A 24,334-nucleotide genomic window follows, 5' to 3' on the forward strand; every position below is an offset into this window, starting at 1 on the left:
TCTGCTGTTTGCTTTTTTTTATTTATTTATTTATTTATTTTTTTTATTACAGCTCTGGTCAAAAGTTTGCATTTGTTCATCGCTGGCAGAAATATCATCTTATTAATTGCCTGTTAATGATTTATTTATACAGTTCTTATTACTGTGGACGTTTCTCCAATCGGGCTGCACAGTGGTGCAGTTGGTAGAGCCGTTGCCTTGCAGCACGAAGGTTCTGGGTTCGATTCCCGCCCCCGGTCTTTCTGCATGGAGTTTGCATGTTCTCCCTGTGCATGCGTGGGCTTTCTCCAGGTACTCCGGCTTCCTCCCACGGTCCAAAAACATGACTGTCAGGTTAATTGGCCTCTCTAAATTGCCCCTAGGTGTGAGTGTGTGTGCATGGTTGTTTGTCCTGTGTGTCTCTGTGTTGCCCTGCGACAGACTGGCGACCTGTCCAGGGTGCATTCCGCCTCTCGCCCGGAACGTTAGCTGGAGATAGGCACCAGCAACCCTCCCGACCCCACTGAGGGACAAGAGTGCAAGAAAATGGATGGATGGTTTCTCCAACCAATACAAGGAAACATAATATGGAAATGCATACTTATTCTGCCTTTAGTATTGCCTAAATGACCATTCGCAAACACATTTTGCATCCATCAAGCTTCTATCTTGAATCATTGACTCAGTCGGCAGCACGGTTGCCTTGCAGCAAAAAAGGACAAACAAGCTTTGTCCTTGTTTGTTAATTATTAGATTCATCAGGGAAGAATGACCAGCACTGCATTAATGATCTTGACTGACAGAGAAAAATGCAAAAAGTTGCCACAACCGACAGCTGACTTGGACCCAATCCCAGAATAACGTTCCTCTGTTAACAGGCTGTGACATTTTAAAATCTGTACATTATAGGTTTTTCATCACCTGTCAATGTGACACCAAATTAATCAGGCCAGCTAATAAAAAGGCCTACATTTCGTCTCAAAACATTTAAACACTTGACTCTGGTCAATGATTGACTGTAACGGGACAGAATGTAATCCGTTAAACAGGCTAATGGCTACTGCAGAGGGCGCAGCAGACTTTTGAGATGAGGTTGTAGGGAAGAGACAATGTAGTGGATGAGGGAATAGTAGCAGGAGAAGGTGATTGGTACAAGATGTGGTGTATTTCTCCCCGTCTTTAATTATAATAACATGCTGAGGCCGCGTGCTGCAGACCAGAAGAGCCTGGAATGGCTGGCACGAGCTGCAGGATAAGCAATCTGTTAATAAAAGCTCCGCTCTGCCAGAGCTTTTTACAACCTGCTGCCAACAGCTGGTTTTTGCCAGTTTTCTAGTTTCCTAGTCAGATGTGAACAAAATTGAACTTTTTGAACTGCTTTCAAATCCCTCTACGAAAGAAATCTGTCATTGCAAATCACCATAAGTATAGCATCACTATAGTGAAACATGGTATTTTCATCATGTGATCAGAGATGATGGGAAGATAGAGCAAGGCAAACTTAAATAAAGTCTGTTAGAAGCCGCAACTGATCCTGACTCACCTTCAACCAGGACAAAAAAACCCCCCAAACATGCAGCCACAGATACAATTAAATAATTTTGATGAAGTGGCGTATATCTTAGAATGGCCCAGTCAAAGTCCAGACCTAAATCCAATTGAGAATAGGTGGCAAGACTTGAAGATTGATGGTCTCTGATCCTCTACCTCCAATCTGGCAGATCTTGACTTGAACATAAGAACCAAACAAAACAAAAAAAATCAGTTTCTATGTGAAAAGTTGTTAGAGGAAAGAAACTCAGACCTACAGCTGATATTGCACCAAAATGTGGTTCTGCAATCTATTAAATGGAGGGTTCCTAAAACACATACATAAACTTTTCAGATTTATTTTGTTTAAAAAAATGTTTTATTTTAACTCCACTGTGATAAAATGTGAATGGGATCAAGGGGAAGCTATTGTTTCAAGGGATTGTAAATAATTCTTTGGCTTCAAAACTTCTTCCATCTGATGACTCAGTAGGAAACAAATCAACAGGGTGAAAGCCACGCAGCCTGTTGGTTTAAGTGTTTGAGTGACTCGACTCTGTAAATCACTGCCTGCATTGTTTCAAGCATAATTCACTTCCTTCCTTCCTGTCTATAAACTTGTGAATGAAAGAATGCCACACCTGGTCATTCATACAAACATGGAGAAAAAACTGACTGAGGGTAGTTTGTGTTCAAGCAGGATGGAGTCAGGGGGCCTTGGAGGGAGAGCGATGTGGGGGGAAAAAAAATTAAAATAGCTGGCATAATTAGGTGAAGCAATTCTCCCTGGCTATAGAGCACCTATTTTCAGCCAGCGGTCTCTGTCTGAGCTGTGCTTGTAATGAAACCAAAAAATCTGCTAATGTGCTTTGATTTGGACCGGCTAATTTTTGAGAAAAGCAACTCAATCTGTAGAGACATTCTGCTCTATGCTGGCATCATCATGTTGTTTTTGAATGACCTTGTTTGAATGTCAGAGGAGCATTAGTCATTTTCCAGCTACTTCTTGCCTGCCTCAGCAAACCTCAAAATCCAGGACACGCCCTTTGGAAAACCAAAGTACAAATCACTATTGCGCCGTTGAGTCTTACTTCTTGAAGCTAAATCAGTCATTGCTCCAGTCAGGGGCCCAGTTGATGACTCTGAGACTTCCTCACTATTTTATTACACTCACAGAGAGGATCTGCGTCTGTGATTACACCTATGCCCCCCTCAAAACCCAGACATGACTAGTAGAACTGAATGAACAGGAACAGTAGAGTCCCATAGGGCTAAAAGGGGAAAACCATTCTTACACAAACTATAGGATTTAATTTTCTAAACCTTAAAATGGAATGTAGAAATTTGATTGTAAAGCAGAACATAGAGGAACATTATCAAATAGAGCATTTTTTTTTAATGCATTTCTGTCTTGTATCTTTTTCTGAACTGGCTTTTTTTTCTTTCTTGACTCACTTCACAAGTGTTGTGTCAACAGTTATAAGTTAACTGTGATTAACACAGATATTTTACAGTTTAGTTTTGGTAGCCTTACTCTTTGCTGGTTAACACAAAGAATCAATAAATCACTGAATTAACTTGTCTGACAACAAGAAGTATGGTAAAAAATCTCAAAAAAGCAAGCAGCCCCATTCTGTAGAAATTCGAGAACATGAAAGAAACCAGTCTGGAAAGTGTCAGAAAACCATTTTTTAGGACTTTGTGAGTTCAAAAAAACCTTAATGGCTCAATGAGAGCCATTAAGCACAAAGAAAACATGGGTGTTGTAAACATTACCCCAAGAACGTAAAAGAGGCATGTCAGAGGGGAAATAGTCCTCCATGGCCCTCTATGTGAGGGAGAGCAAAAAGTATTTTAGGTTACATTTTGTGTTTGTTAAATTTTGTCCCATCATATCTAATCAACACTGCCTTTTCCAAGCAGCTTCTGAATAAATATAGACTGTCTAAGTAATAATAGGGAGATCAAGCTAGGATGATCCTTTTCTGGTTGGCTTCAGTTTTTACAAATAGTGCATTTTTAAATATTATAAAACATTTAACATTCTCTGGAGTGTTTGTCCTACGTTCTATCTCTTTGCTTTAAATGTATCTAAATCTTTAATTCTAGAAACAGAAAATTAGTCAGAATTTAATTTATTCTAATGTAATTTTACATTTACACTCAGAATATGACATTATTATGTTAAGTATGATAATTATACTTTTTACATTTACTACACTGTTATCATTGTGTAAACTAAAACATTTTATAATTTATATTCAGTTTTTATTTATTATTACTAGTAGTATGGTTCTGTCACAAAGTCTTTTCCATCCTGTTACTTCTTCATAACTATATAAACAGTTTTTTTTAATTGCTGTGAGTGAGAAAGGAAAAAAAAACAGGGATTATTTGCCAACAAAGACTGAAAGGAGGATATGAACATTTTGTAAAATATGTATTAGTTAGAAATGAATTGTAAAGATATGGGCGTGTAATATCACCCTTCAATATTTTTTTTAGATTTAGACAAAAAAAGAGGAAGCTCAACTAAAAAGATTTCCCATTGGTCAAAACGCGGTAAAAATTTTGCCTGTAAATTTTGTTACCTAGCAACATAAGCCTGACGTCATCCGTCCCGGCGCGACCCTGCTGCTGTGCGTTTGATTGGAGGGAAACCCCGTGGATGAGCGGGAGAGAACATCAGCTGTGCGGCCGCGGCATCAGGAGCGACACCGTTTAAAGACATTCACAGGTCAGTCCTACATCTATTTTTCGTTCTTACTACTAATGTACGTTTCCCAAGACATTGTTGAATTCCCTCTGCACGTCATGAAGTCGCTGCGGGCTCCACGTTGGTCGCCGTTTTTGTCTGGGGTGTAGGTGGAAGTCATTGATGCTCCGCTGCCCAGTCATTGTTTGTTCGGCGTCTGCTGAATGAGCAGCGCGAAGCTGCTGCTCGTTAACGCGTCTATTCTTGTATTCGGCATTTTTTTTTTCAAGAGGGTAGCTTGTGGGTGTGTCGAATCCGTATTTGTGAATGAAGCGACTTAAAACCGGACGGTTAATGGGAGCAAAGCCAGCAGCTCCGTTGTTTTCCGGAAGGCGAAAAAGGGCGTTCACTGTGAACTGAAGTAAGCTAGGCTCTTTTAATCATCTCACCGTCAAACGCGTTCAGTGAAACTATTCGTATTTTCTCTGTGCGAGGCATCGTTAGGCACTGAAAATATAACTTGTATTCATTTATGAAAAGCGTCATTAATATAGTCGGACTTGGTTCGACCTCAGTGGGCAGGTGTGTGTGCGCGCGCGTGTGTATGTCTGTGTGTGTGTGTGTGTGTGTGTGTGAGAGAGAGTGAGGTAAAACTGGGTGGGCGACATTCCTCAGAAGGGCGCAGGTGTGTGTTGGGAATTCTCCCTGTTAATGGTCGTTTGATTTAATCTTTTTGTAAAGCTGGGATGAGTCATAGCTTTAAAGCCTCTTATGTAACACAGGGAATCTGAATTTTATTGAATGAAACATTCTGGTCGTCCACATAAGTACTCGCGACATGTTAAAAAATAAAAGTCCCAGCGCAATAAATCAGTCACCATGTTGCCAGGGCAGTAGGACTTACTGCTGCCCTGGCAAGTATATCAGATGCAGTTTGGGTTCCTGCATTTGATATACTTGTCCAGATTTGGATTGAATGTTTTGTATTCCAGTTAAGCCCCTTTGGAGGCCCATACACTCCATTCTTGTATTGCTAGTTAATAAACTGGTGTGGGCTGTATGCTTTTCATATTGACTTTGCTAAAGAAGTCGATTGGTCACATATTGGATACCTAATTCTAATACATTCAGACGAAAGTGTTCTCTCTGCCATGTTGTTCATCTGTAATAACTGATCAGACAGAAACAAATCTGGCAAATAGATTTCAGACCAATTTTTACTTTTACAAAGCTTTTACTTGCTTTGTTAATTTTTTTTATTTTTAATTTTTTTTTATTTGTGATTTTACTGTTAAGAGTGTCCTATAGGTATGTATATTTGTTAATGTGAAACCTTGTGTAAAAACAAGGTTTTCTTGATTCAAGAGGAAAGCAGTCATTATTCTTCTATTGCCAGCAGCTTGGTTAGCATTACTGACTTTGAACAGCAGTCTGCGTGTGTTGGTGGTTTGCAGGCTTTAGGCTTGCTATTTTAGATGGCAACCGCTAAGATTTTCCGTCACGTCACTCCTGCAGTTTGAAGTTTGTATACCGAGATGCCAAAGCAAATGCTTGAATGATCAGGGTATTCTGTGGCAGTATGGTACATAGAGTAAAGAAGCATTGCTCCTTCCCAGCTGGTTGCTGAGCACTGCAAATCAGCTGGCTGAAAGAAGCCTACTAAATGTTTGGAGATGCCGACATCTTCAAATCCTGTACATTCCACTACAGACAGAGGCTAAAAGCTAAGGGAAAATGTGTATTTACAAATCGACGTCCTGTTGTAAGCTTCTTTTTTCTGTGCTCAGAAATTGAAGTATAATGTGACAAAAACTGCATGGTTGATGCCGAAAATTGACCAGCAGCAACAGCCAGAATTTACCTCTATTTTAATGAAGAAATGCACTTTCCTATTTTAAACAACCTCTTGCATCTCTGCTTCTTTGTGTAAATCAAGAGGTGATTCAGAGTGAATAATAACGATAATGAACTAAGAAGCTGCTGTGCAGATTTACTCACAAAGAGTGAAACACTGAAGGGATTGGAGCCGATAGCAACTAATTTTAGGATGGAATAGAAATATCCTTCGCTGTCTGTCAGTGGAGAAATTTAGCTGCTGTGCATGATGTGACAGATTTCTAAAACATTTGAGTGTTTTGGTAATGAATAATTTGTTACACAAAGAAAATTTGTTTACATTATTGTAGTTAAATGTAAAAGTTAGTTCATGCATCAAATCCAGCACTCACCTCTGGTTCCTGTTTTTCCCCGACTTCCTCTCCTCTGTCCTTCCTCGCGCTGCACAGAAGCCATGGCAGACAAGGGAGAGCAGGTACAGAAGGCCAAGCTGGCCGAGCAGGCCGAACGCTACGACGACATGGCCGCAGCCATGAAGGCCGTCACTGAGGAGGGCTCGGAGCTCAACAACGAGGAGCGCAACCTGCTCTCGGTGGCCTACAAGAACGTGGTGGGAGCCAGGAGGTCCTCATGGAGGGTGGTCTCCAGCATGGAGCAGAAGTCAGACAGCACCAAGACGGCACTGGCAAAGGAGTACAGGGAGAAAATCGAGAAGGAACTGAACGACATCTGCAAGGAAGTTTTGGTAAGGGAAGGTTAAAGCAGGTGGTGGAAAGAGAAAATAAGCAGGTTTCTGATTAAACTTTTGGAAAGTTGGTGATTCAGAGATTTGTTTGTATGCAATTTGAAGATGAATAGATCGCTGGTATTACTTGGTATATTGCTTATCAGGTTTTCAAAGACTTGAAGCAACCAGGATTATCTCAGCGCTACAAATGTTCTTTTATGCTTACTCAGTTGTTTTAAGATTATTTTGTGATATGTCAACAATTAACATGCAGAGCACTAGCAGGAAGGGGCTCCTCATTGGACGCTGCGGTGACACCTACTGGCTGCATGTGGTACTTAAACATGATGATTTAGGAGTGTAGAATAAAGGGAGAAGTCCAGCATGTCATCCACATGGCAGTTTTATCCCAAAAAGGGCCTCACAAGGCTTTACAGTTTCTTTTAAAATTAAATACTTGCTTCTAAACATGTCAGGAATATACTTTACACTCCATTGGTCAGTGTTTCTTTGGAGACCAGCTGATTTTCGATTCCGGCAGGGATATTGTAATAGGGTTTATGCTGTGAATTTCTTCTGTTTTTATCGAATATTTTATTTGTGATGGAGTCTTTATGTAGATGTTCTGTGTACATTTACATTGCATTGTAACAATCATGTTTAACTTCTTTCAAATTTTGCCAAGTCACTGTATTTTTTGATACTGAAATACAAAGTATTTCATACTTGTGATGTAAAGGACTGATTTTTAACATTTTATCTGAAAACCTTCACTTGCATTCTTAAGCTCTTTTAACTATCAGTCCTCTAAATAAATTCAATGTCTTTTGAAGAAGAGAGAGGTTTGCCACAAGAGAACACAGCAAGCATGTGAAAGAAGGGGCTCTGATAAAATGAACTACACCTCGTCTGCTATGGTGGCAGCATCATGGATAAGAGTTCATGGGGTTGAATGAAGCTACGTAAATACCATTCAATCCTGGGAGAAAATTTTCTGGAGAATGGAAAGAGTAATTGTGACGGGCTGCCTGTATTTGACTGTGAGGTTTTTGTTGCCATGCATTGCAGCTCATCTTTCCAATTATATTATGGCCCACTGGGATAGATTGTAAACTGATATAGATCTTGGTGACCAAGATCATAAAGGTCATGGGACGTTCAGGATGTTAAAGGAAAATTTGATTGATATGCAACAATACTTGAACATGGCAAGGATAGTTTGAGCTTAAGCTATTATGCAAAAAATAGGCTTTTAATCTCTAAACTTGCAAAGCTGGTGGTGTCATGTCCCAAAAGACTTGCAGCTGCAGGCGGTTCTACTAACCATTGTCTCAAGGGGAGCCGAACATGTGACTAATTTCATTGTTCTATTTTATAAAAATGCTAATTTCACTGGAAAGTTGTGCCTACCTGTGTGAGCGGGCATGACTCAAAAGGCTCTTTTTGTCAGTGTGTTTTTAATATTGCTCATCTGCTTTTAAGAAGCGGTGAAAAGGTGATGGTGCTTTATTCAATTCATATTTTCAAAGTTTTTATTTTTAGGGTTTACTATGTAAATGCATTTAAAATTGTACCCTTTATCCTGCAGGATTTACTCGACAAACATCTCATCCCCAAAGCTACGCCCGCTGACAGCAAAGTCTTCTACCTAAAGATGAAGGGAGATTACTACCGATACCTGGCTGAGGTGGCAACTGGAGAAGACAAGGAAAGTAAGCAAAACGCAACTTCATGCATTGCTTTATATTTATCCTTGTGCTAAAACCTAGATCTGCAGTGCGTTTCTGTGTAATGGTCTGTAGCTCATTCATCAGCTTGATAGGATGAATGTTTTCTGATCAGAGATCCTGTAAATTCTCCATATTGTGAAGACTTGGCATGTTTCAGGTGTTTGTGGGCAGAATACTGACATCCTCTTTGTCCTTGATCTACATCTGTCAGCTGTAGAGCAGAGATGGGCTGCTGCAAAGAGAGCGGCACCATGCTGTTGGCTGCTTTTAATTGCCACCATGCTGTTGGCTGCTTTTAATCGCCAGGATTTATTCCTAATTTTCTATCGCAATATAAACCGTGTTCGTTTCAGAAAGCAACTTGTATGTAAATCACTCATAAAGTGTGAAGGAAATGGATTATTATTACCTCTGTAAATCTAAAATGATCCCTTTTGGCTGGGTGTAAGCCCTGTTCAGTCATTGATCTGTATTTCTCCAATCCTGTTGTTAATCATTGGGTTTTTTTTTCTGGCCTTTTTTCTTTTTTCTCCCCACTAAAGTAAGCCAGTTCTTAACCAGTTCCAGGGCTTCTAAAAGTATCCATAGAGCTGCAGTGCAAAGATGAAAAATACCAACACAAATCACATAAATCTTCTACAAAATAGATGCCCCAGTGTCATTAACGTACCCATTTTTAACTCATTTTGATTGGTTGTTGGTTTCCATGAGCTCACTTCCAGTTCTTTCTCCTGGCATCAGTCTGGTGCTGATGGAAACAGATCAACATTCCCAGCCAATACTAGGCAGTGAAAACCTGTAGTGCCAGTTTTGTGGAAAACTCCTCCACTTATCAATTAAAATGGGACTTTGTATTTCAGAATTTTACCAGTCCTTTTTTTTTTTATCATAGCAGAAGAGCCAAGACGTGTTAGATAGTTTTGATGTCTCAAACTCCAATCTGCAATATTTAGAAGCACCACAGGTCCAGCATACATAAATCAAAATGTTAAATTACTTTCTCAGCCTTCATTCAAGCCTTCAGTCCTGCTGATGAATTTTATTTAAATGTGCTGCACCAGAAACTCATATAAAAGGTACAGGGCTCCAGTACCCAAGGACTAGAGTTTAAAACCTCTGTTTTAAAATAAGTTGCAGGTAAAAAAGCCAAACAATAGTGAATTAATAAGTATGTATTCATTTCACAAATGCTTAACCCCAAACAAATAATAGGGCAAAATACATCAGTTTGAAGGATATGAGGCTTTTCTTAAGAAAGCTTCTTTTACAATAAATTTAGACAGCTGTGTCTGGATTTTGCTGTTTGGACCTGATGCATATTAGTATCCAGATGTTTTATATGCTTTTATATGTTTTTCTTCCTTTGAACACGTGTATCCTCACCTGATTAATCATCTTCTTTCATGAAGCCATCATCAACAACTCACAAGAAGCCTACCAGAAGGCATTGGATATCAGCATCAAAGAAATGCCTCCCACACATCCTATCCGTCTGGGCCTCGCGCTCAACTTTTCTGTTTTCTACTACGAGATCGTCAACTCGCCTGATAAGGCCTGCCAACTGGCCAAGTCGGTAAGAATCCCCTCTCCAACCACAGTCCTGTTTTAGTTTCGTTTAACCAACTTAACCTTTGGGTTTTTAAAAGCTAATGTTGAGAACTGCTGCTTACATGACTCACACTTAAAGCTTTTGTTTGGAAAGATGTTGATGCAATGAACATTCAGCTATTTTAATGTATTACAAGCAAAAAAGGGAACGAGTAAATTTTGCTGGATGTGGAACTACAGAGCTTTTGCTTCATTTTCTTCTAAAGTGAGAGGAAGTGAATGTAAGGAATAATGTTCTTTAAGCCAAGCTTGATGGAACTGCATCTCCATGTTTAATTTGGAACTGGAATTTCAAACATTGATTAATGAAGGTTTAAATTTCCAATATTTTTAAAGCTATTTAAGGATTACAAACTGAAAACATTCCTGCTTTTTCTGCAGTTGTGCTTCATAAGCTTGCTGTGGTTGTTTCCCTAATCCTGCAAGGTTGATTAGAGTTACCAGGTTACCTCCTCAACATTAGATCAGGTTCTGCAGGAAGGACCTATTGACCCATTCATTCGGTTCAGTGACTTAGTGACCGATTTTGATCACCACTCCTCTGCACTTGTGGTTCTTAAATAGAGTCTGGTGGTTTAGATGCCTAAGAAATCATTACTTCTTTTTTTAAATTTTCATAAACCTAACAAAGGCAATATGGATCATCAACCATGTTTTAAACAATATGTATCTTTAGTCTATAATATTTTACAGGTGATCAAGCATAGAACTGATCTAAGTTGGTGCAGAAGCCATTTAGGACGCTGCAGAATCTAAAATATCATGTTTCATGATAAAACCAATCTACTAAATTTACTCAAATATCTGGAGTTATTAAAACTAAACTTAAGTGAAAGTATGAACATGCTGAAACTGTGAATAAAGGTTCTGTGATTCCAGCTTTGTACTTTTGACCATTGATCATAAAATATTCTAAAGCATGAACTAGCATCACAACAAACTGAATTCACTTTGTATGTGAAAGTCTGAAGAGTGGACGATAAACTAAAATCTCGAAAAGTTTGTCTTCTGTTTTACGCATGTTGACTTTAAATCCTCCTACCAATCTTGTGTTTGAGCAGTCTTGAAAAATTTGAGACTTGTGTATTTTATGTAGTTTCCCCATTTAGCCATTACTTTAAATATGCCCCTCCTGTCTCCTGCAGGCCTTTGACGAAGCCATAGCCATGCTGGACACTCTCAACAGCGACTCCTACAAAGACAGCACCTTGATCATGCAGCTGCTCCGTGACAATCTGACAGTGAGTGACTCGCATCATGTTGACCTATATGTAAAAGTATTCACACCCTTTGAACATTTGCCACATTAAAACACACAATCTTCTGTGTGTTTTTTTTAATTTGGTGGGACAACACATGTAGAGTATAATTGTAAAATGGAAACAGTTGATTCTTAATTGGAATTGGATCAGAACTTTGACTGGGCCATTCTAATACATCCATGACGATACTGTACTCTGAAACATTCTGCTTGGTTAGATTATTGTGCCCGGTTCTACTGAGTTTTTTTCCCCCTAGATTACCAGGAAGATGTGGAGGTAGTGGAGGTTTTCTGACAATGTTTTGCATGCAGGCCAGTTTGGGTGTTTTTTGGTCAGAGCTCCGTATGTGCCGTGTTGCCCACATAGCTTGTGTCTAAGTGGAAGCCAGACATAAAGTGTGTTTTCTTCAACAATGGCTTTTATCCTGCAACTCTTCCAAACGTTAGCTGTGCGGTTGACAGATTCTCCTACATTAGTTGTTGATTTCTGTAGCACCTCCAAAGATGCCATGTGCCTCTTAACTGCTTACCCGATTAGTGCCATCCTTTCCAGGTCTTTCTTGGTAAAGGGCTTGAGAATTTGTTTGGACCTTTGTTTGTTATTTAATCACCGGAAGAACATTGAGTTATTGTAGTGATAAACTCTACATGATTGCATCTGGTAAGCCCTATAATTAAAAGTATTATTGGGGTTGTTACTATTTTCCATTGTTTGTTTTTGTGAGAGCAGTAATACTGCATGATGGCTTGATCAGTGCTCATGTGTTTTGATAGGTTGTATTATAACTGCTTTAAACTTCTCCACTGCTTTCTACCTGACCAGTCTGAGTTATGGTTCATGATTCAGGTTGTTCTTTATCAGAGTATGAAGGGCTGAACCGGATCTCATTCTCTTAACTTTGCAATTGTGTTCTACTTTGTGTTGGTCTGTTCCCAATTAAATTGAAGCTTGTGGTTGTAAAGTCACACAATATGACAAAGGTTAGTGATTATTAATGCGTTTGCTCTGTAAAAGCTGATTTTGATAAACTGTGCTCAACCCTGCATTCCTCCGACGCCTCGTTGCAGCTGTGGATGTCGGACGCGCAGGGAGAGGGTGAGGAGGAAGGAAAGGAGACTGAGCAGGAGCCGGCAGCCGAGAACTGAACTACAGAGAGACAACGGGAGAAAAATAAAACACATTTTTTACCTCTCACCAGCCTAAGTTGTGTGCTTGGTTGTGTGTGTGTGCGTGTGTGCACATACATGCACAGAGATGTATGTTTACACTCCTCTGACAGTGTGTAAAAGTACAGGATGTGTGTGCGGATGCATTGAAGTGAATGTGCGTGCGTGTGCGTTCGAGTGAGTGTGTGCGCGCGTGTGAGTGAGTGTGTTATTGTATGAGCACCTCCACAGAGAAAAGAATGGAATAGACTTGATTTCCTTTTGAACATTATTATTATTCCGTCAACCTGTGTATTTTTGTTTTGTCGACTTTAGGTCCCTCTTCTAGGTCTGCCCCAGTGATCTGTAACATTTATCAGTGTAGCAAGCTGCTGCTGTTGCAGGAAAACAAACAAGACAACCTCTAATCTGTCTCTGGGCAATTTCTATGTTTTTACTTGAACTAAACAACCTTTGTGACACTTTGGTCCACTAAACTTTCTCTGAAACCACTGTAAACAGAGGGCAGGGTCCCTAAATGTTCCATCTGACAGTAAGCAGTGATTGTACACTATTACAGGTGAAGCTCCGTCTCTGTAGTGCTTGTATCCATCCCGCCCTATTGGTGTCCCGTGTAGTGTGTTAATGGATGGTACATGTTTCAGGAAGTGTTTTCTGTTTGGACGACCACTTACACTTTGGTCCATTTGTTAAGCGACCCATTATCAACAGTGAAATGTGTAATCTTTGATTTTCTGCAGTTTTGCATACCACATAAAAGTTAACAGCCTAAGACGACGACAACTTGATTCAAAATGGCTCGACTGTAACCTTTTGATATTTTACCTCTTCAGTGGTGCAGAGGATACTTTTTGCCATGCGCTTTTATGTGGCTTTCTACTCTTTTTCTATTCAGGTATTCTTTTCTATTTTAAGTTTCTGTATTTTATTCCCTTAGACTCCTGGAGACTGTATGTGGTTCTCAGTAGTGTGGTGTGGGGGGTTGGGCATGTTTCAAAACTGGCAGTTTTAGTTTAGTATTTAGCTTTAACCTGGTGTTTTAACATATTTACCTTTTTTTATGGGAGTAAATCATGATGTGGAGTAAAAAGTGAGCATAGAAATTGTCGTAGAAAGCTTCATTAAAAGCCATTTCGTAGTTACAAAGTAGTGCCAGTTTCTTCTAATTACAGTATTTTTGGTTTAAAAGAAAAGATGGGATACAAAATTTGCAAGTTACACAATGAGTGGATTATTTGGTTATGTGCTTTCATGTAAGTGGAATTAAAGCATTCAAACTGAGTCTTGTGGTGCTTTTTCTGTGTTGATGAATCAGCTTTTTATGTACATTTGTGCCAGCTACATTTACAATTTCTAACTGCCTTTATGAATTGCTTTTACTTCAGCAGCAAAAATGATTTTTTTTTTTATTGTACATTTATTCAGTGGGTAACAAATCCTGCTGCAATTAACTGTTTTAAACAGACTTACTGGTATCATAATTGAATCTAATGCCAAAACCACCACAATTCAACAAATGTTAGTTATGCTTTAGGAAATGCATCTAAATGTCAGTTACATATGGATATCTTTTAAGATGAGATTAATATATCCATATATCTTAAATTTTTTATAATCACACATCCAGGGACAACCCATATTCACTTTGCTGAAGAACCCACCAGATTTAGATTTGAACAAGTTGCTCCTGAGTTTCAAGTAGTCATGAATGTTTTGTGTAGTCTCAAGATTCTCAGGGCATTTGGAGGTAAAGTACAGCCACAGCATTACACGTACTCCACCACGTATGACTGAACACGAGGTGCTGTTCCACAGAATCCTTTTTTGTTTTATGGTAAACTGACAGTTTAGTGTTTGCTATATCAAAAGCTCAATGCTACTCTGCAGGTCAAAGTTTAGTTATAATCACAGCAGAGATTAACACACTTTACATCTACAGGGAAAACTTTGGGGAACATTTCTGAGATAAGTGACAAAAACCTCTTCCTTCTCCGCTGCCAAAGTAAAGACATAATTTAAGGCATGTGATGCTGAAGGCAGATTCAGTTTGACAGATGGTTGGTTTTCACCAACAATGCTGCCCTCTGCTGATGATTACTGCGGCTGTCGAAAGACAGGAGAAAATACTGCATGCATTCACGGGAAAGACGATCATATACTATCTAAAAAGCCTGATAACTTTATATACATCTATGCATTGAATTCTCATGTCAGTAGGACTAAAATGCAGGCAGGGAAAGAGGATTAAAATTTTCTGGCCCGCTATAGGATTCATCTCCAACACCTTTGATCCCTTCTAAGGAGTTTTGGGGAATACAAACAAAATTTTTATTTAATTACTTTTAGTTTTAGGTTGCAATTTGCATGTAATGATGCAAATTCATCTTTCACATGTTAAAAAAAAGTTAGTTAAATTTGTTTCTAATTGTCTTTATAAAATATGTTTTTATAAAACTAATAATTTCTTGTCGCATGTTACATTTGTTTAAGTAAATTTGCTTAAACTAAAAACAAGCACGTTTCAAATAGGCATAAAGCTTGATTAGCTTTTGTAGGTGTAAGGGTAACAATACGTCTTTACATAACTGCAAACCTACCAAGAAATTACACCTGTCTTTGAGTTTCACCAGTTCTCCATCGGTTTGTCAAAGCTTGTGGTATTGTTTTATGACCTAATTATCCTTTAAAATTATCCACATCTTTATCCTTGGCCTGTCTGCTATATTCTTTGGTCTTTGTGATGCTGTTTGTTAATTAATATTTTCTAAAAGCTTCTCACAGAATTGTATGCATCTTGAGATTAAAATGTGTCTGTTTATAGACTTCTGAGGGATTATTTGATGACATTTATTTTTATTTTTGGTATTAGAATAAAGGAGGCTGAAAACAAATTCTTGTCACACTACCATTTTCTTCCCATTCCACTATTTATTCGCTATACAGCGAAATTTGTTACTGTAAAAGAATAAAATTAGTAAAGTTTAGGACAATAAATACTTTTACAAGGTGCTCTGTTATTTTTATGTTGACTCAATCTTTATTCAAATGTGAAATTGGACTTTTAGGTCTTGGTTTATAAAAATATGACTTGAAATAGAATGAGAGTTTCAGAAATTGATGGTTTTAAGTCATTTACACATTTGGGAGATGCCATTCACAAAGAACGGCATCTACTGAATGATCATTCAGTGAAACTGAATCATTTATTCAGTTTCACTTTACACCAGGTCAGTGTTGGCATAACAATAAGATAGTATTCGCTTTTTAAACACGTTTTTCAGGGTTCCACCACCATCATCATCATCATCATCGTGTCTACCCTCCTGGGTAACGCCTCTTTCCCCCCCTCAGGGATACTGCAGTATGATTGGTCCATTTGCGTGACGCATACATCGATATATAGTCAAGCAACCTCCCCTCTGCTTCCTTCCCTTCAACCCCGGCTGTCAGTGCTGTGTGAGTGCGTGTGTGCTCTGAGCTCGCTCATCACACATTCTATAAAAAAATAAAAAAACAAAAAAAAATTCAAAACATAAAAAAATATAAAAAATCTTTTTCTTTCTTTTTGTAACAAGTCGGTGAAGAGGGAGTAAAGACGGTCGAGGACTGACGGTAACGTACCCCAACGTGTCGGCTTTTTTTTTTTTCAGTCGTTAGCTTTCCCCCCCCTCTTTTTCGTTTGTCAAATTTTAAAGGGTCTTTCAACTCGAACTGAAGTCGACGTTGTGTCGTTTTAAAACACTCGAATTAGACGTTTTGACTCCTAACTGACAAGTCAACGGTTGTATAACGTTTACAATTCGGCATCAAAGGTCCTACCGACGATACCGACCGTTAGCAACTTTTTTTTCCCCCCCCTCCGTCTTCTTTCCCGTTAACAAACTCAAGCGTAGTCCGTTTATAACCGCTAGTCTCGAGGAGGAGAGAAATAAGGATGAACCCCAGCGCTCCCAGTTATCCCATGGCCTCCCTATATGTCGGGGACCTGCATCCAGATGTGACCGAGGCCATGCTGTATGAGAAATTCAGCCCAGCCGGAGCCATCCTCTCGATTCGGGTCTGTAGGGACATGATCACCCGGCGTTCCCTCGGATACGCCTATGTCAACTTCCAACAGCCGGCGGACGGTAAGTCGGATATTACTAAACCATTCAGTTAAAATGTCTAATAAATGCAGTCATGTGCTTTAAATGGGCTGTCAGTCAGAGAGAGGGGGCCAGGCTGTGTGAACTACATGTGACTGCGGTGGGGTCTGGTCCACTGGCGTAGCAGAGCAGCGCCACATCCTGCCTGCCCTGCCCACCTCAGCAAAGTAAAAGGGCCCTTGCTGGCTGCCAAAAAAGGGCTCTTTATCTGTTCTGTCCGGGCAGCACCCCAACTGTAGTGCTGACAAATTTACCTTCCAATCCCCACAAAATGATTGCCAACAATTTTAAGTTGTTGAGTGGACCTTTGTCTGTATGAAAAGAGGGTAAAAATGTCATTGCTGCTTCACTTAAAACAAGCCATTTGTTCCATAGAGGTTCGATATGTGCTCTTTAGCAAGCATTTTCTGCATGCTGGTGATAAGAGGGTGGGCCTGTTTTGCCCTTTTGCTCCCATGGGTGTGTTTTTACACAGAGCTGTGGAAATTGATTCCGTGTAATCTATCATGAGAAGACTCTTTTAAGTTTTTAAACAACAATTGTGTATAATAAACTCTTTCAGGGACAAATTAATGTAAGAATGAGTCAGTAAAAATGGTATTGAGAAACATTACATTTTATCATTTTTCAATCTATTTAAATCTATGGCCACAGGCAGTTGAGGGCATGGGGAATCCGAAATGTCTACTGTTGATTTATTTATTTTTTTTGTCCTGTTCTTGTAGCTGGGAATAGACTAAAAAAAAATACAAAAAATGATTCGTTTAGAAAGGCAAATATGACAAACACTTCTGAGTCCACAATGATGAAGAGATTATTTTTAAGAAAAAAAACCTGATTACTCAGTTAATTTCATTACGTGTGTTTAGATTATTATTGAGCAGGTAAAACAAAATCAGAAAGTTTGTTTTGTAAACATTTTTATTGACTTAAATCATTTAAAACTCCCCTTAATAATCCCAGTGCTGTTTGATTGGATAAAATTGCATTGCTATCTTGTAAAACATGAATTTGTCATTCATTTATGCTTCATACAAACATTGAATAAATGTTTGAAATATTAACACCCACAACCCTGCTCCCTTGGGTGCAAAATTCATAAGACAAAATGCCCAGTTTTCTCCGCCAAAAGGTGAAAGTAAGGGACTTTTTTTTTGTATCGAAAACATTTATGTAAATGGCAACACTTCATCAAACACAGTTTTTTATAAAAAGTAGAATAATTTCCAAATGTTGTGGTTGAAGAACTGTACCATGACTTTCATTTAGAAATCCACAACAGTCCAGTTTAACGGATTGACAGATTTTGGCCGTGCCTTTTAGCGAGGCTATCGGCGAGTCATACACCCTGCCTGTTTTCATGTTTCCCTGCTTTAACACACCAAATTCAGGCGATTGCAGTTCAGCAAATGTCTGTACATCAATCACCAATTAAAATCAGGTGTGCTGAATCATAGACTCATCTAAAACATGCGGGGCAGTGTGCCTTGAAGACCAGGGGCTAGAGGGCCCTGTGGACGCCGGACCGGAGGTCGGCGGTAACGCGATGCGATGCGATGCTGCTGGGACTCGTCGAACTGTGCAAAACAAAGATTGTCGATGTTATTTGAGAGTCGGCTATTTTGTCTCATCAGCATTCTGTATTAAGCACTCCCGTTGTTTGCAGTTATTTGATTTATACCTCTTGTCTACTTAAAGGGGATTTCTGATTTTTTAATGCTACATGTTGGCAAGTAGTTTCAGCTGAGGAGTGCAATGTGGATGTACGGGTCAAGAATCAGACTTGTAACCTTGAATTCGCAGTGGGTTTAATTGTAAGGGATCACAACTGTAGGTCATATTTTGTGATGAGGGAATACAGTTTCAAGTAAGTCAAAATAAACTCTGTGATATGATTGTTGCTGTAAAATAAAACGAGTAAGCAAATATTTCCAGAACCCAGCCTGATGAGTAAGGCTGTCTGACCAGGGAAGTTTTAAATTACCGCTCCCTCTTTTTCGTGTTGTAATATTTGCTCAGTTTTAGTTGAGCTCTTGCAGCATCACATGCTGCTAAGCCTGTTTTCTGTCATTTTTGTGGCATTTCTAAGAGGGGGGAAAAAAGAAGAGGCCGGTGACACGCCTAACAAACAGATTAGGACAAGTTCTTGTCCCTTGAGCTTGTTTGAGTTGTCAAAAATCATTAAGTCTTTTAAAACGATTAAAGTTAAAAACTTTATGCTTGTTTTTCAGATTAGTTGGAAAGTAGAAACATTCCCTACCACTTTAATCGCTTCCCTTCGTAAATTTAGCATTACACCAGTGACTAGTTCCTACAGTGTATATTAAGTGTTAAATGAGTAAAATATCTGTCCTCTTCCAGCTGAGCGCGCTCTGGACACCATGAACTTCGACGTGATCAAAGGGCGGCCCGTACGCATCATGTGGTCGCAGCGTGATCCGTCTCTGAGAAAAAGTGGCGTGGGAAACATCTTCATCAAGAATCTTGACAAGTCGATTGACAACAAGGCTCTTTATGACACCTTCTCTGCTTTCGGGAACATCCTGTCCTGCAAGGTAAAGCGTCGCTTTCTTTAGTGTCTCTCTGGTCGTAGCATGCTACATTTGCAGTTGGTGATGCTCACTCATTAAGCTGTTTTATGCAAGTGTTTTCTAGATTTCAAGTTAATACTCAATCATCACACTTAACACATCAGAACGTTACTTTTTATTTCGATATGGTAAAACGGTGTAAAGAGAAAAGTTTGGTGCTCATGATGGCCATGACTGATGTTGCCAGGTGTGCTTTAACCGGTTCATGTTTGTTCCAGCATGTGTGTGTGTACATGTATGTGTGTGTGTGACTTCAAGCAGCACATGTCCTCTCTGTCTCTGTCTCAGGTGGTTTGTGATGAGAATGGCTCTAAAGGCTACGGCTTTGTGCATTTTGAGACTCAGGAAGCTGCAGAACGAGCCATTGAAAAAATGAACGGCATGCTGCTCAATGACAGAAAAGTGTAAGTGGATGTTTTTAAGTGGCTCTGAACTTCTGGAGATGTCAAAAAGCTTCTGGCACAATCCTGGGCTGTGACTCGCACTCATTGGGAGAACTGGGAGTCTGTTCAGCTCCTGTCATTGGCCGGAGCTGAGCAGACTCTGCTCCGTCTCTGCTGCTCTTTCAAACTAATCATGGCTCTTAAACTGTTTGACTATTGAACCAGGTTCTAAATGTTTATTAGCTCATTTTTGGGTTTAAAAGCCAAAAATAATTTCAGGTACAGAAGTTTTCAAATGAAACGCATTGAAGCACGACAAACTCTCGAAGCAAGTCATATCAGCTTTACTAATAAAGCTCAAAATTGACCAGAGATTTGTGGATTAAAAAATTTATAGAAAACAATTACATAATAAAAAATATATATTTTAGTATTTAAAACACTGAAAGGTAAAACAGAAATAGATTATTTTGACAGAACTGAGACCCGTTTCTGTTTACACCCAGTTCAGCCTCATCATATTCAATATTCTGAATACTCTGCCTTTTTGTTCGTCAATACATAAATAATACATGATTTAGTTTTGTAATGCTGGAAAAGACACTTTATAAATAGAATCCATTTATTTATAAAATTTGCTGTCCGTCTGCTGCCTTTTTCAGTTTTCTCAGTCCGTTTCACTGACTAGCTGCCTGAGTGGGCTAATGTGAAGAGGCCTGAATTAAGTTTAGTCTACCTGTTTTAATTATATCACTTATTTAGTGGTACAGAATAAATACAAAAGTTTTATTATAAACGTTTAACACCTATAATATGTTTCTGAGAAAAAAAATAATTATTTTGAGTTGTCATTTAACCCAAAAATTAGCCACTAGATTATTCAGAGAAAGTGGTTCTTAGTCTATGCATTTCTGCAAGTCTCTAAACTGATTTTATTCCTATTTCTCCTAATTTTAGTCTCCTTAATCCATTCCTGGACCAGTTTTGATCCATGTTTGAATTATCGTCTTCTTGGATTACTCATTTTTAAGGAAAAATTGAAATATGGTTTGAATAATGTCCTCATTATTCCAACCAGTTTCTTCTTTACACCAGAGCCATGGACCCTCAGCATACTGCTGCCACTACCATGCTTCACAGCTGGCACAGTGTTCTTTGGTTTCAGTCCTACTTGTAAATATCAGCCAGGATTCTGCCAGGAGCTTGCCGACTACAAAAAGCAGGCGGTCGATGGGCAACTGTCTCGATTCTACAATGTTGGAAATATGATTTGATTTCATCAACAGACCAACATTACTGATGTGATGTTAGTTAGTTGTTCTAAATGTCTTTTTTTCTTCTTCTTTGCTTTTTTTCCCCCCCACAGGTTCGTTGGCCGTTTCAAATCTCGTAAGGAGCGCGAGGCCGAGTTGGGCGCCCGGGCAAAAGAGTTTACTAATGTTTACATTAAAAACTTTGGTGATGATATGGATGATGAGAAATTGAGAGAGCTCTTCAGTAAATACGGTCAGTCCAATTTCCTATCTGCTCCTCAAAGACGTTGCTAAAGATATAGGAGTTTTGGTCGACAACCTTGTTGTGTCTTGCTGCTCAGGAAATGCGCTGAGTACCCGGGTCATGACAGATGACAGCGGAAAGTCCAGAGGCTTCGGCTTCGTCAGCTTTGAAAGACACGAAGACGCGCAGAAGGTTTGACTCGAGACAAACACGACTCTCTTTTATAGTAACCATAGCTGAACCTTTTTTTTTTTTTTTTTTTTTTTTAATGCCATTTTTGTCGCATTGTTTCTAATTTCAGGCAGTGGATGAAATGAACGGAAAGGACTTGAACGGGAAGCCCATCTACGTTGGCCGTGCTCAGAAGAAGGTGGAACGACAGACGGAGCTGAAGCGCAAATTTGAGCAAATGAAACAAGACCGTATGACTCGCTACCAGGTGAGCTTAAATGCTTCCAGGATCAGACGCCGTCTGCTCGCGAGGAATCTAAAACTGCAGCTTTGTCAAATTCAGTGCTCCCTCTGCAGTAGGGTCCACTGGCCAAAATGGCTGCAACAGCAACTCTGCAGCTCATGGGCCCCACTTCCCTTCACCTCGGGTTGTTGGGGACAAAGACCTGCTGCAGACAGGAATTTTACATTTAACCTGCTGTTTATTGTTGCTGAGCTGCTTTTGTTTTCAAAATATTTGTTCGTATTGACAGGGTGTCAACTTGTATGTGAAGAACCTTGATGACGGGATTGATGATGAACGCCTGCGGAAGGAGTTCTCCCCGTTCGGCACAATAACCAGTGCCAAGGTTCGACCTTTAGCCTTTTCATCTCAAAACTGAAATGAGCTGCCGAACTCTTCTGGAGTTTCACGTTTGATTTTTCCTCTACCAGGTCATGATGGAAGGCGGCCGCAGCAAAGGCTTCGGTTTTGTCTGCTTCTCGTCCCCGGAAGAGGCGACCAAAGCCGTGACTGAGATGAACGGGCGCATCGTGGCCACCAAGCCTCTGTACGTGGCTCTGGCTCAGAGGAAAGAGGAGCGCCAAGCCCACCTGACCAACCAGTACATGCAGCGCATGGCCAGCGTCCGCGCCGTGCCAAATCCCGTCATCAACCCCTATCAGCCGGCCCCGCCCTCCGGCTACTTCATGGCTGCCATACCTCAGGCCCAGAACCGCGCCGCCTACTACCCAGCTGCGGGCCAGATGGCTCAGCTGCGGCCGAGCCCACGCTGGACGACCCAGGGGGTCCGACCTCAACGTGAGCGTTTTCGAAAAAAACCTTACCTGGGCCCCGATTGTCCGTCTCACGGCTCGTTAATCGTTGATGCGTCTCTCAGACTTTCAGAACATGACCGGTGCCATGCGTGCATCAGCTCCACGCCCTCAGACCTTCGGCACCATGCGGCCCGCTAATCAGGTCCCTCGCATGATGTCCACCCAGCGTGTCGGTCAGTCTAGTCGGCACAGACCCGTTTGGTAACGCGTTCTGTTCGTGTTCTGTATCTTGCTGATTCTCTCTTCTCTCTGTGTTTGGCTCCTCCTGCAGCCGCTCAGACCGTGGCTCCCCGACCGCCCGCCGCAGCCACGGCAACAACTGCTCCGGTGCGCGGAGTTCCTCAGTACAAGTACGCCGCAGGGGTCCGCAACCCTCAGCAGCACATCACCTCCCAGCCACAGGTCAATCTGCAGCAGGTAAGGCTGCTGCCGTCTCTGTAGCGACAGTGGAGAGTACAGCTGTGCCTGTAATGACTCTGCCTCTCCCACCACTCAGCCTGCAGTCCACGTTCAGGGACAGGAGCCTCTGACCGCCTCCATGCTGGCCGCCGCTCCGCCGCAGGAACAGAAGCAGATGCTGGGTGAGCTTCGCTGACGGCATTCAGAGCGGATGCTGTGGTTTCTACGTGTCAAACACGTCCCAGAGCGTCACCGGGGGCTAATGGCCTTTGATTCTAAATCCTCTCCGTCTCTCTCGTAGGTGAGCGTCTGTTCCCTCTCATCCAGAACATGCATCCCAGCCTGGCAGGCAAGATTACTGGCATGCTGCTGGAGATTGACAACTCAGAGCTGCTTCACATGCTGGAGTCCCCAGAGTCTCTCCGCTCCAAGGTAACCGCTTAGGTTTTCTGATACAAACAAGCTTGTAGTTGCGAAGCCTCGGTACGTCGCCCCAGAACTTCACTGCTGCAACATAAGGAGGATCATAAACATGACGGTTGCAAAAGTATGAATTTCCTTTTAGGAATTTTTAATTGCATCCTATTTACACAAATTTTCATGGATTTTATTAAGATTTTACTTGACGTAGCAACACAAAAGATGCATGGTTTTTATTGACTTCTGTTTCCTTGAAGTCCAAATACAACCTGGAAGAAAACATGTAAAAGGCGGCAAGAGTGGGGAAGAGTTTGTCTTCCAAGCAGCTCATCTAGTTTGAACATCCAGCCAGAGCTCCAACACAGTGGTTTAGTAAAGTATCAACTTGACGGACAATAATATAAAAAAAAAGGGAAAAAGTTTATAATTACGTTTGTATGTTGCTGCATATAAATCACTATAACATAGCATTGTGCTGCTGGGGTTGATGTCGAACACAAATATCTGTGCAGGTGGACGAGGCTGTGGCTGTGCTGCAGGCCCACCAGGCCAAGGAGGCCGCTCAGAAGACTGTGACTAACTCAGCTGTTGTCCCAAGTGTTTGAGCCCAAGGTATGCATTTAAGATCTTTTGTTGTTGTTGTTCCTATGCTGAAAGCTTTATGGAAAAACCGAATGTGTCTAACTGCAATCTCCCTCCTCCACAGGAGAGGGCAGCCTTGAGACGAGCTTCACGCACAGAAGAAGGGTTTAAAAAAAAAATGTTTAAAAAATAAGTAAAACAAAGTAAAAGATGTTAAATACAAAGTTAAAAAAAGGCAAACGATGGAAACAAGTCTCCAGCCAGTCCTGTAACATAAGGTCTGCTTTTCCGAGCTAAAAAAAAAAGCAAAAAAAGAGGAAAAAAAAACCTAAAAAACAAAAAATAATCGGTTTGAGACATTTTAGAGGAAAAATGTACTAGAAATGTAAGTGGAAGCATTCCTTTCTGCTATTTTATCCCTTTTAAATGTTTGAACGTTTGAGCTTCCAAAGCCTGTTATTGTGAAAGTTCCTTTTACCTTTTGCTTGCTTGAATAAAAGTTCTAAAGTAATCCA

The 24,334-nt window shown here is 40.4% G+C and overlaps 2 protein-coding genes across 4 annotated transcripts; both read left to right on the forward strand.

The window, feature by feature from the left end:
* The first annotated feature begins 4,163 nt into the window (after positions 1 to 4,163).
* ywhaz (tyrosine 3-monooxygenase/tryptophan 5-monooxygenase activation protein, zeta polypeptide) lies at positions 4,164 to 13,815 on the forward strand. 3 transcript variants are annotated; one of them, XM_008422087.2, is made up of 6 exons: positions 4,164 to 4,246; positions 6,490 to 6,785; positions 8,356 to 8,479; positions 9,907 to 10,070; positions 11,251 to 11,346; positions 12,435 to 13,814. In XM_008422087.2, exons 2-6 carry the CDS (start codon positions 6,495 to 6,497, stop codon positions 12,510 to 12,512), a joined length of 753 nt encoding a protein of 250 aa, XP_008420309.1. In that variant the 5' UTR covers positions 4,164 to 4,246; positions 6,490 to 6,494; the 3' UTR covers positions 12,513 to 13,814. The 3 variants fall into 3 exon arrangements, with proteins under 3 accessions (XP_008420309.1, XP_008420310.1, XP_008420311.1); XM_008422088.2 differs by having other exon boundaries at positions 4,165 to 4,246; positions 6,493 to 6,785; XM_008422089.2 differs by lacking the exon at positions 4,164 to 4,246 and adding an exon at positions 4,518 to 4,625 and having other exon boundaries at positions 12,435 to 13,815.
* Positions 13,816 to 15,953: 2,138 nt separating this feature from the next.
* pabpc1b (poly A binding protein, cytoplasmic 1 b) lies at positions 15,954 to 24,334 on the forward strand. Its single transcript, XM_008422096.2, has 14 exons — positions 15,954 to 16,660; positions 19,040 to 19,233; positions 19,558 to 19,673; positions 21,019 to 21,158; positions 21,247 to 21,341; positions 21,451 to 21,588; positions 21,854 to 21,949; positions 22,035 to 22,401; positions 22,481 to 22,591; positions 22,690 to 22,835; positions 22,915 to 22,999; positions 23,119 to 23,249; positions 23,750 to 23,849; positions 23,944 to 24,334. Exons 1-13 carry the CDS (start codon positions 16,468 to 16,470, stop codon positions 23,840 to 23,842), a joined length of 1,905 nt encoding a protein of 634 aa, XP_008420318.1. The 5' UTR covers positions 15,954 to 16,467; the 3' UTR covers positions 23,843 to 23,849; positions 23,944 to 24,334.

The sequence above is a fragment of the Poecilia reticulata genome, linkage group LG11 (assembly GCF_000633615.1).
Source record: "Poecilia reticulata strain Guanapo linkage group LG11, Guppy_female_1.0+MT, whole genome shotgun sequence".
NCBI lineage: Eukaryota > Metazoa > Chordata > Actinopteri > Cyprinodontiformes > Poeciliidae > Poecilia > Poecilia reticulata.